This window comes from Carcharodon carcharias, chromosome 15 (assembly GCF_017639515.1).
Source record: "Carcharodon carcharias isolate sCarCar2 chromosome 15, sCarCar2.pri, whole genome shotgun sequence".
Classification (NCBI taxonomy): Eukaryota; Metazoa; Chordata; class Chondrichthyes; order Lamniformes; family Lamnidae; genus Carcharodon; species Carcharodon carcharias.
The window spans coordinates 72,726,272-72,738,839 of NC_054481.1; the positions used below are offsets into that span (position 1 = coordinate 72,726,272).

General features: G+C 42.3%; 1 protein-coding gene across 23 annotated transcripts in view; it reads right to left on the reverse strand.

Moving 5' to 3' along the window:
- The window catches only part of LOC121287988 (inactive rhomboid protein 1-like), a 393,414-nt gene that overhangs the window by 152,405 nt on the left and 228,441 nt on the right, over positions 1–12,568 (reverse strand). For all 23 annotated transcript variants that reach the window (XM_041206186.1, XM_041206191.1, XM_041206172.1 and 20 more), the window contains one exon: positions 12,148–12,282. In XM_041206186.1, coding sequence (XP_041062120.1) covers positions 12,148–12,264 — 117 coding nt within the window. In that variant the 5' untranslated portion in view covers positions 12,265–12,282. The remainder of the gene's footprint in view (positions 1–12,147; positions 12,283–12,568) is intronic.

Consider the following 12,568-nt stretch of genomic DNA (forward strand, 5'->3'; position numbering starts at 1 on the left):
GCAAATTTAGCTATAGTATCTTCTATCCCTGAATCCAAGTCATTAATGTAGATTGTAAATAGTTGGGGCCCAAGGACAAAACCCTGTGGCACCCCACTAGTTACAGCTTGCCTTTCAGAAAAAGACCCATTTATCCTGACTCTTTGCTTTCTGTTGGTTAGCCAATCCTCTATCCAAGCTAATATATTACCCCTAACTCCGTGTGATCTTATCTTGTACATTAATCTTTTGTGCGGCACCTTATCAAAGGCCTTCTGAAAGTCCAGATATACTACATCGACAGGATTCCTATTATCCACTTTGCTTGTCACATCTTACCCCTAACTCCATGTGATCTTATCTTGTACATTAATTCTTTGTGCGGCACCTTATCAAAGGCCTTCTGAAAGTCCAGATATATTACATCTACAGGATCCCCATTATCCACTTTGCTTGTCACATCTTCAAAGAACTCTAGCAAATTAGTCAAACATGATTTACTTTTCATAAAACCATGCTGACTCTGATGGATTGCATTTTGACTTTCCAAATGCCCCATTACTACTTCCTTAATAATGGGCTCTAACAATTTCCCAATGACAGACGTTAAACAAACTGGTCTATAGTTTCCTACTTTCTGCCTCTCCCTCCATTTTTTGAATAAGGGCATTAAATTAGCATTTTTCCAATCCACTGGAACCTTTCCAGAATCCAGGGAATTTTGGAATATTATAGCCAATTCATCCACTATCTTCCCTGCCACTTCATTTTGGAAGAGAAGTGCGAGAGGGAAGGGAAGCGTGAGAGGAGCCGGGAGTTGAAGAGAAGCGCAAGAGGAGCCGGGAGTTGAAGAGAAGCACAAGAGGAGCCGGGAATTGAAAAGGAGTGCAAGAGGAGTCAGGAGGTGAAGAGAAGCTGGGAGAGCAGGATTGACTGAGGGAGTTCAGTGAGGAGGGAACGAGGTGATCCATTGAATACCATGAGTATGGCCGGGTAAGCATTTACTACTTTTATTGCTCACAGTTTATAAGGTCTTATTTTGTGGTTCATTGTTTGTAAGGGCTATATTCTGTAACAATGAGGAGCAAGGGCCCGAGAGTAATTGACATTATTTGATATTATGTATCTTCCAAAATGTTTAATTTAATTTAAAGGGGTACATCATGACAGAAGAGCTCAAAGCCGTGGTGTGCTCCTCTTACTCTATGTGGGAAGCCAGGTACATTTCCAGTGCACGGGGCCAGCATGTGTGCAGGAAGTGTCTCCAGCTACAGCTCCTGGAAGCCTGGGTTTCAGAGCTGCAGCGGTGGCTGGGGATACTGTGGAGCATCTGCGAGGCAGCGAGTGTCATGGATAGCATGTATAGAGAGGTAATCACACTGCAGGCTAAGAATCCACAGGCAGAAAGGGAATGGGTGACCACCAGGCGGAGCAAGAGGACTAGGCAGGCAGTGTAGGAATCTCCTGTGGCTATTCCCTTGTAAATCAGATATACCGCTTTGGATACTGTTGAGGGGAATGGCCTCTCAGGGGAAAGCAGCAATAGCCAAATTTGTTGCACTGCGATTGGCTCTGCAGCACAGGGGAGGAGTGAAAAGTGTGGGAATGTAATAGTTATAGGGGATTCAATTGTAAGGGGAATAGTTAGGTGTTTCTGTCGTGCACATTGGTACAAACGACATAGGTAAAAAAAAGGGATGAGGTCCTAAAAGCAGAATATAGGGAGTTAGGAAGTAAGTTGAAAAGTAGGACCTCAAAGGTAGTGATCTCAGGTTTACTACCAGTGCCATGTGCAAGTAAGAGTAGAAATAACAGGATATATCGGATGAATATGTGCTAAAGAGATGGCATGAGGGGGAGGTTTCAGATTCTTGATACATTGGGACCGGTTCTGGGGGAGGTGGGACCAGTACAAACTGGATGGGTTACAACGGGGCAGGACCAGGACTAATGTCCTGGGGGAACATTCGCTCGAGTGGTTGGGGAGGGTTTAAAACTAAAACGGCAGGAGGATGGGAACCTATGCAAGGGGTCAGAGGAAGGGGAATCAAGGAAAAAGAACAAAAGACAGAAAGGGGAATAAGAAAAGTAATAAGCAGAGAAATCAAGGGCAAGAATCAAACAGGGCCTCAGTGAAAAATAACGGGAACGGGACAAGTAATGTTAAAAAGACAAGCCTTAAGGCTTTGTGCCTTAACGTGAGGAGCATTCACAATAAAGTGGATGAATTAACTGCGCAAATAGATGTAAACAGGTACGATATAGTCAGGATTACGGAAACTGGCTGCAGGGTGACCAGGTATAGGAACTGAACATCCAGGAGTATTGAGTATTTAGGAAGGACAGACAAAAAGGAAACGGTAGTGGAGTTGCATTCCTGGTTAAAGAGGAAATTAATGCAATAGTGAGGAAAGATATTAGCTCCGACAATGTGGAATCTGTATGGGTAGAGCTGAGAAACACTAAGGGGCAACAAACATTAGTGGGGGTTGTATATAGGCCCCCAAACTGTAGTGGTGATGTTGGGAAGGGCATTAAACAGGAAATTAGAGACGCATGCAATAAAGGAACATCTGTAATTATGGATGACTTTAATATGCATATAGATTGGGCAAATCAAATTAGAAACAATACCGTAGGAGGAGGAATTCCTGGAGCGTATATGGGATGTTTTTCTGGACCAATACATTGAGGAACCAACTCGAGAACAGGCCATCCTAGGCTGGGTATTGTGTAATGAGAAAAGAATAATTGGCAATCTAGTTGTGCGAGGCCCCTTGGGAATGAGCGACCATAATATGATAAAATTCTTCATCAAGATGGAGAGTGATGTAGTTGATTATGAGACTAGGGTCCTGAATCTTAATAAAGGAAACTACTATGGTATGAGGCGCGAGTTGGCTATGATGGATTGGGAAACGTTACTTAAAGGGATGATGGTGGATAGGCAATGGCAAACATTCAAAGAGCACATGGGTGAACTGCAACAATTGTTTAGTCCTGCCTGGCGCATAAGTAAAACAGGAAAGGAGACCAAACCATGGCTTACAAGGGAATTAGAGATAATATTAGATGCAAGGAAGAGGCATACAAATTGGCCAGGAAAAACAAGTTCTGTCGAAGGGTCATGAGGACTCGAAACGTCAACTCTTTTCTTCTCCTCCAATGCTGCCAGACCTGCTGAGTTTTTCCAGGTTATTCTGTTTTTGTTTTGGATTTCCAGCATCTGCAGTTTTTTGTTTTTATTTTTGTTTTTTACAACTAAATACATACTTTGGTTCTGTCTTCACAAAGGAGGACACTAATAACGTACCAGAAATGTTGGGGAACACAGAGTTTAGTGAGAGGGAGGAACTGAAAGAAATCAGTATTAGCAGGGAAACGATGTTGGAGAAATTGATGGGATTGAAGGCCAATAAATCCCCGGGGCCTGATAACCTACATCCCAGAGTACTTAAGGAAATGGCCCTAGAAATAGTGGATGCATTGGTGGTCATCTTCCGAGATTCTATAGACTCTAAACAGTTCCTACAGATTAGAGGGTAGCTAATGTAACCTCACTATTTAAAAAAGGCGGTAGAGAGAAAACAGGGAATTATAAACCAGTCAGCCTGATGTTGGTAGTGGGGAAAATTCTAGAATCCATTATAAAAGATTTAATAGTGAGCATGTGGAAAAAAGTGGCAGAATCGGACAGAGTCAGCATGAATTTATGAAAGGGAAATCATGCTTAACAAATCTACTGGAATTTTTCGAGGATGTAACTAGTTGAGTAGTTGAGTTGATGAGGGGGCCAGTGGATGTGGTTCATTTGGACTTTCAGAAGGCTTTCGACAAAGTCCCACATAACAGATTGGTGTGTAAAATTTAAAGCGCATGGGATTGGGGGTAATGTATTGAGATGGATAGAAGACTCGTTGGCAGGTAGGAAACAAAGAGTAGGAATAAACGGGTCTTTTTCTGAATGATAGGCAATGACTCGTGGGGTACCACAGGGATCAGTGCTGGGGCCCCAGTTATTCACAATATATATTAATGATTTAGATGAGGGAATTAAATGTAATATCTCCAAATTTGCAGATGACACAAAACTGGGTGGGAGAGTGAGCTGTGAGGAGGATGCAGAGATGCTTCAGTGTGATTTGGACAAGTTGAGTGAGTGGGCAGACGCAGTATGATGCAGAAAAATGTGAGGTTATCCACTTTGGTAGCAAAAAACAGGAAGGCAGATTATTATCTGAATGGCTATAAGTTGAGAGAGGGGAATGTGCAACGAGACCTGGGTGTCCTTGTACACCAGTCGCTGAAGGTAAGCATGCAGGTGCAGCAGGTGGTAAAGAAGGCAAATGGTATGTTGGCCTGCATAGCCAGAGGATTTGTGTACAGGAACAGGGATGTTTTGTTGCAACTGTATAAGGCCTTGGTGAGACCACACCTGGAATATTGTGTGCAGTTTTGGTCTCCTTATCTGAGGAAGGATGTACTTGCTATAGAGAGAGTGCAGCGAAGATTTACCCAACTGATTCCTGGGATGGCAGGACTGACATATGAGGAGAGATTGAGTCAGTTAGGATTATATTCGCTGGAGTTCAGAAGAATGAGGGGGGATCTCATAGAAATCTATAAAATTCTAACAGGACTAGACAGGGTAGATGCAGGAAGGATGTTCCTGATGGTGGGGGAGTCCAGAACCAGGGGTCACAGTCTGAGAATACAGGCTAGACCATTTAGGACTGAGATGAGGAGAAATTTCTTCACCAAGACGATGGTGGTGAGCCTGTGGAATTCACTACCACAGAAAGTAGTTGAAGCCAAAACATTGCATGTTTTCAAGAAGGAGTTAGATATAGCACTTGGGGCGAAAGGGATCAAAGGATATGGGGAGAAAGCAGAAGCAGGCTATTGAGTTGGACGATCAGCCATGATTATAATGAATGGCAGAGCAGGCTTGAAGGGCTGAATGGCCTACTCCTGCTGCTAGTTTCTATGTTTAAGACCCTGGGATGTAGGCCATCAGGTCCTGGGACTTGTCACCCTTTAATCCCAATAGTTTGCTCACTACTTTTTCTCTAGTGATGGTGGTTGTTCTAAGTTCCTCATTCTCTGTACCCTCTGCACTACCTGTTACTATTGGGGTAGTACTAGTCTCCTCCACAGTGAAAACTGAAGCAAAATATTGATTAAGCGTCTCTGCCATTTCTGCATTCCCCACTATTAACTCCCCAGTCTCATCCTCCAAGGGACCAGCATTGAATTTAGCTACTCTCTTTCCTTTTATATACTTATAGAAGCTTTTGCTATCAGTTTTTACATTTTGCGCTAGTTTTCTTTCATAATTTACCTTTGCTCTTTTTATTTTTATTTTTTGGTAACCCTTTGTTGATCTTTAAAAGTTTCCCGATCTTCCAGCCCGCCACTGACCTTTGCAATTTGGTACGCCTAAGTTTTTGCCTTTATGTTATCTTTAACTTCCTTCCTTAGCTATGGATGCTTTTTCTCCTTCTTACCATCTTTCTTCCTCTTTGGAATATATTTTGCTTGGGAGGAATTAAATATCTCCTTAAATATCTGCTACTGTTCATCAACTGTCCTACCTTGTAGTCTTCCTGCCCAGTCCACTAGGGCCAAATCTTCCCTCATGCCTATGTAGTTACTTTGTTTAACTCCAGAACACTAGTGTGGGACTCAAGTTTCTTGCTCTCAAACTGAACTTGAAATTCTAGCATGCTATGATCACTCTTCCCTTTACTATGAGATCATTAATTAATCCCATCTCATTACACAAAAGCAAATCCAGAACAGCCTGCTCCCTGGTTGGTTCCACAACATATTGCTCCAAGAAACAATCTCTAATACACTCTATGAAGTCTCCCTCAAGGCTATCTACCCTTGCCAATTTGATAAGCCCAGTCTATATGCATATTAAAATCACCCATGATTATTGTCCATAAACTGCACATGACAAGATTTTCCTTTAATCACACAACCAATTTCTAATTTACTTTCAGCTATCCCTTGTTAAATGTCCTGAAGACAAAGTCGAACCTGTTGCATGAGGCCTTGGATATACAGAATATTGAGAATAATTTTCACAACATTGACTAGCTGATTTTCAGTCGAAGGCCTCAACAGCAAACATCTTAATGGATGGATATAACATACAAGCACACACACAATTTAAGAATTTGAATTCTTTGACTAAAATATTGATGCTATAAATATAACTTTGTTTCATTTCAATTCTCATCACTGTTACTTCTCACTCATGTAGTTATGTTTATGACCTTGTTGTTTCCTATGTTCACTTGCCCTTTATAATTTTAGGCCTGGGTGTAATTCCCTATTGGAGTTCTGAACGTTGTTCCTAGGATCTGTGTTGTATGTATGAAGGGATCAGCTCTCTGTTCTCCCATAACAATTCAAAGGCAGACATTACCATCGAGTAATTGGATAAATGACCTGTATCACTTGTGGTGGAATTGGAAACCTTGCTTGATCCAAAGCCATAAAAACAGATGTACAGTATAAGGTCATTGTTTTGAAGGAAAGCTATCCCATAAACTGGTTACCTTATACTTGTCTAGGACAGGAAATCAATCTTAAACTAACAAGTAGAACAAAAACCCACACAGAAAGTTTTATGCTTTTGAATGGGTGTAAAATTTCTTTTGTTTTTTAATATGAAATAGATAATCCAAAAAAAGATTCTAATTTAACATTGTACGATAATTGATGGATAAAAGAGACATGTCAAAAGCTTTCGGTCTTGCACTCATCAGGACACTTCCGCAAAAATACCAATATAAGGGGAAAACAACCAATCAGAACTCTCTTCACATACATTAAAAATTGGCAGAGGCAGTGGCAGAGTGGTATTGTCACTGGATTTATAATCCAGAGACCCAGGGTAATGGTCTAGGAACTGGGTTCGAATCCCACCACGGCAGTTGGTGAAATTTCAATTTGATAAAACTCTAGAATTAAAAGTCCAATGACCATGAAACCATTGTCAATTTTCATTAAAACCCATCTGGTTCACTAATGTCTTTTAGGGAAGGAAATCTGTCATCCTTACCTGGTCTCACCTACATGTGACTCCAGATTCATAGCAATGCGGCTGACTCTTAATGCCCTCTGGAATGGCCAAGCAAGCCACACAGTTGTATCGAAGTGCTAGAAAGGCTAAAAGGAATTGAACTTGACAGACCACCCGGCATCAACCTAGACACAGAAGCGACAATTGCAAACTCATACCTGATCCTGTAAAGTCCTCCTGACTAATATCTGGGGGCTAGTGCCAAAATTGGGAGAGCTGTCTCACAGACTAATAAAGCAACAGCCTGACATAGTCATGCTCACGGAACCATACCTTACAGATAATGTCCCAGACACCACCATCACCATCGCTGGGTGCGTCCTGTCCCAACGGCAGGGCAGACCCAGCAGAGGTTGTGGCACAGTGGTATATGGTCAGGAGGGAGTTGCCCTGGAAATCCTCAGCATTGACTCTGGACCCTATGAAGTCTCATGGCATCAGGTTAAACATAGACAAGGAAATCTCCTCATGATTGCTGTGTAACACACCCATCTCCCCCCCAGCTCCCTCACCTGATGAATCAATACTCATCCATGTTGAACACCACTTGGAGGAAGCATTGAGAGTGGCAAGAGTGCAGAATGCACTCCGAGGATACCCTCCGTTGTGCTGTGTGGCCCTACCACTGTGCTAAATGGGATAGATTTCAAACAGATCTAGCAACTCAAGGCTGGGCATCCATGAGTCGGTCTGAGCAGAATTGTACTCGAATACAATCTGTAACCTCATGGCCTGGCATATTCCCCACTCAACCATTAGCCCCAAGCTAGGAGATCAAGCCTGGTTCAATGAAGAGTGCAAGAGGGCATGCAGGCACAGCACCAGGCCTACCTAAAAATGTGATAATAACCTAGACAAGCTGCAACACAGGGCTACTTGCGTGCCAAGAAGCAAGTGATAGACAGAGTTAAGTGATTCCACAACCAACAGATAGATCTAAATTCTGCAGCCCTGCCACATCTAGTTGTGAATGGTGGTGGACAATTAAAAAATTCACTGGAAGAGGAGGCTCCACAAATATCTCCATCCGCAATAATGGGGGAGCCCAGCATATCAGTGCAAAAGACAAGGCTGAAGCATTTGCAACAATTTTCAGCCAGAAGTGCTGAGTGGATGATTCATATTGGCCTCCTCCAGAGGTCCCCAGAATCACAGATGTCAGTCTTCAGCCAATTCGATTCACTTCACGTGATATCATGAAAGGGCTGAAGGCACTGGATACTGCAAAGGTTATGGGCCCTGACAATATTCCAGCAACAGTACTGAGGGCTTGTGCTCCAGAACTTGCCGTGCCCCTAGTCAAGCTGTCCCAGTACAGCTACAGCACTGGCATCTACCCAGCTGTGTGGAAAATTGCCCAGGTATGTCCTTGTACACAAAAAGCAGAGCAAATCCAACCTGGCCAATTACTGCACCACCAATCTACTCTAGATCATCAGTAAAGTGATTGAAGGGTGATCAACAGTGCTATCAAGCGGCACTTGCTTAGCAATAACATGCTGACTGACGCTCAGTTTGGGTTCCACCAGAGCCACTCAGCTCCTGACCTCATGACAGCCGAGGTGAGGTGAGAATGACTGCCCTTGACATCAAGGCAGCATTTGACTGAGTGTGGCATCAAGGAGCCCTTGCAAAACAGGAGTCAATGGGAATCAGGGGAAAAAACTCTCTTATGGTTGGAGTCATACTTGACACAAAGGAAGATGGTTCTGGTTGTTGCAGGTCAATCATCTCAATTCCAGGACATCACTACAGGAGTTCCTGCATGCCCTCCTGCAGAGTGTCCTAGGCCCAACCATCTTCAGCTGCTTCGTCAATGGCCTTCCCTCCATCATAAGATATAAAATGAGGATGTTCGCTGATTATACAATGTACCATTTGCAACTCCTCAGGTAATGAAGCAGTCCATGTCCAAGTGCAGCAAGATCTGGACAATATCCAGACTTGGACTGGCAAGTGGCAAGTAACATTCGAGCCCCACAAGTGCCGAGTAATGACCATCTCCAACAAGAGAAAATCTAACCTCACCCCTTGACATTCAATGGCATTACCATCACTAAATCGCCTACTGTCAACATCCTGGGGAGGTTACCATTGACCAGCAACTGAACTGACTAGCTATATAAATACATTGGCTACAAGAGCAGGTCAGAGGCTAGCAATCCTGTGGCAAGTAACTCACCTCCTGACTTCCCAGAGCCAGTCCACCATCTACAAAGCAAAAGTCAGGAATATGGTGGAAAACTCTCCACTTAACTAGATGAATGCAGCTCCAGCAACACTCGGGCTTGACACCATCCTGGACAAAGCAGCAAACTTGATTGGCATCCACCTACAAACAGTCACTCTCTTCACCACCAATGAACAGTGGCAGCAATGTGCACCATCTACAAGAAGCCTCCAAACCCATGATCACTACCATCTAGAAGGGCAAGATACATGGGAACACCACCACCTGGGAGTTCCCCTCCAAGCCACTCACCATCCTGACTTGGAAATATCACCGTTCCTTCACTGTCACTGGGTCAAAACCCTGGAACTCCCTCCCTAACAGCACTGTGAGTGTACCTACACCACATGGATTGCAGCAGTTCATGGCGGCAGCTCACCACCGCCTTCTCTAGGGCAATTAGGGATGGGCAATAAATGCTGGCCTAGCTAGCGATGCCCACATCCCACGAATGAATTAAAAAAATCACTATAAACTGGAGATTCACCATTAAAATTACTCCGCCTATTTAAAGGGAAGAGTCACAATGGGTGGGGGGAAGGAAGTACTTCAATATATTATTTTCCTTTTTAGCAACACCTTATGCTCTCTGACCTGTTGGGCAAGTGAGTTCCAGAGCCTTGCTGAGGGCCTTTCAATTTTGATCTACTTAAAGAGAGCTGCTTTGTTATCATAGGTGGAATTTTCTGCAGAAACTGAACTAACATCCTTCATGATTATAATCCTCTCACTCCTAAATTGTCAAGAGTAGAAAGAATAGTTGCTTTTGAACCCACAATAGGAGTAGTTTACTAAGAAACCCTTCCAACTAGGTGGCCAAAAATGATTGGTCTTGAGAATACCCTCAACAACTGATTGGCAATGTGCTCTAACTAGTGTTCCCAGGGTGTGTGCTGGAGCCTCAGCTTTTCACCTTATATATTAATGACTTAGTGTCAACTCTCTACTCTTTCATCTAAATTAGAAGGCACAGTAAGTTACAAAGATAGGAATAGGATGTTAGAAAGGAACATAAAACAGATTGAGCAGGCAAAACTGTGGCAGATACAGTTCAATGTAAGGAAGTGTGAGGTATCATCCACACTGAATCTAAGATATACAAATCAGATTTTTTAAATGGTGAGACACTAGGAACTGTGGAAGAGCAAAGGGATTTGAAAAAAGAAAGAAAAGAATTTTGGCATCCATTTACACAAATCACAAGAAGATAGTGCCCAGATCCAGAAAGTAATTAAAAAAGGAATGTTAGTTAGCCTTTATCTCAAAGGGGCTAGAATAGAAAGGGAAAGAAGTTATGCCTTAGTTTTTAGAGCTTTAGTCAGTCTCCCATCTGGAGTACTGCACTCAGTTTGGGGATGCACAGCTCAAGGAGGACATTATATTGGCTTTGGAGGGAGATTCATCAGCATACCAGAGTAAAATTATGATGGCAGGTTGCATACACTTGGTGTGCATTCCCCTGAGTTTAGATGTTTAAGGGGTAATTTAATTGAGGTATTCAAGTGCATGAAATACTTCAATAGGACAAAAACAGAGAAGCTATTTCTTCTGGTGAGAGAACCCAGAACAAAAGGGGCATGATCTTAAAATTAGAATCAAGCCATTCAGATTTGAAATGAGGAAACACTTAAAAAAAACACACAAAGGATCATGGAAATCATGAATTCTCTCCCCTAAAAGGTTGTGGGTGCTGAGTCAATTGAAATGTTCAAGACGGAGTTTGATGGGATTTTTAAATAGGTAAGGATATCCAGTAAATTGACGGCTAATGTGTAGTTGAGATACAGATCCAGCATAATCAAACAGAATGGCAGAACAGGCTAAAGGGGCTGAATGACCTACTTGAGTTCCTTTTTCATTAGAACAGTAATATCTCTGAAAAGCAATGGGAACAAGCTTTCGAGCCGTGTTTATAAACTGTATAGGGATAGAAAGAACTTTACATTTCGCTTATAAAAATATCCACCTATAAACTTTAATCATCTTCACTTTACACACCATATGCTACTATTCAGTTGAAGATAAAAGAGACAAATATGAATACCAGTTATGAGCTACTAAGTTTATAGCACGAGTTGGAGAAAGTAATTGGATTTTTTCATTTCTAGTATAGTCTAAGATTCCCCCCTTACAGCTAACAGAATGATACAAATTGTTACACACACCATTCTTTTCATTAAGCTCCCAGCATACCCATTTGTCACCAATAATTTAAATAATATCTTTCATGAGAAAGATGCGGGGAGATTTTGTGCTCATTGAGTGTGCTGGATGGGATATCACCCCAACAGTATTTCCTATGATTACATGATCTAGAACTTACAGCACAGAAACAGGCTATTTATGCCAAGTGGCCCATGCCAGTATTTATAATATAGTATAATATAATACTATATTAGGATCCTCCCTTTAACCCAATCAATATATCCTTCAATTCCTTCCTCCTTCATGTATTTATCTGGCTTCCCCTTAAATGCATCTCTTCTATTTGCCTTAATTACTCCACATGGAAGTAAGTTGCACATCCTTAATGCAAAGTTTGTAGAGACAAGGACTGTGTACGTTTTATCTAATCAAGGTACTGGATGCATTTAATGCAACTTGCCTGCTTTTGAATTCTGTCCCTCTAAAAATAAATCCCAATATTTTGTTTGGATTTTCTATGGCCTTGGTAACCATGATTGCCACTTTGAATGAGTTGTGAATCTGTATCCCTAAATCTCTTGCTCCTCCAAACTACTTAGAGTCTAGACTGTTATTTTCCAAGGAATCTGTGGCCTCTTTTTCCCACCCACCAATCTACATTGATTGAGTTAGATTAAACAACTCTTTTTTTTCATACCGGATTATAGCTGGATTCCTCCATCGGGGGCTGACTGGCAGGAATTTCCAATTTGAGCCAAGGAGGTTTCTTCCTTTGTAAGCTGCTCGTACTATCCCGACGTTCATCAGACATCATGTAGTTTAGGGTTGAAATCTGTTGGAGAAAAAGGAAACACAATGTCAGTCATTTTGTAGCACCACAGGTTCTGCAGGTAAATTTCTCCACCAAAGGCAGGTACATGAAGACTGAAGATTTCACCAAAGTGAGCAAGAATTCAAAATTAAAAACTATTTTTCCTATTCATGCATCTTATCAGCTGTCTCTGTTGCTTCCCTCCCCCTCTACCTAACCGAGCAGGTCAAGCCCTCTCTAAAGCTCCCCCGTGCCCTAACCCTGAAATTGCGTCTCTCTCTCTGGGTTCCCTCCCATCTCTCCTTGT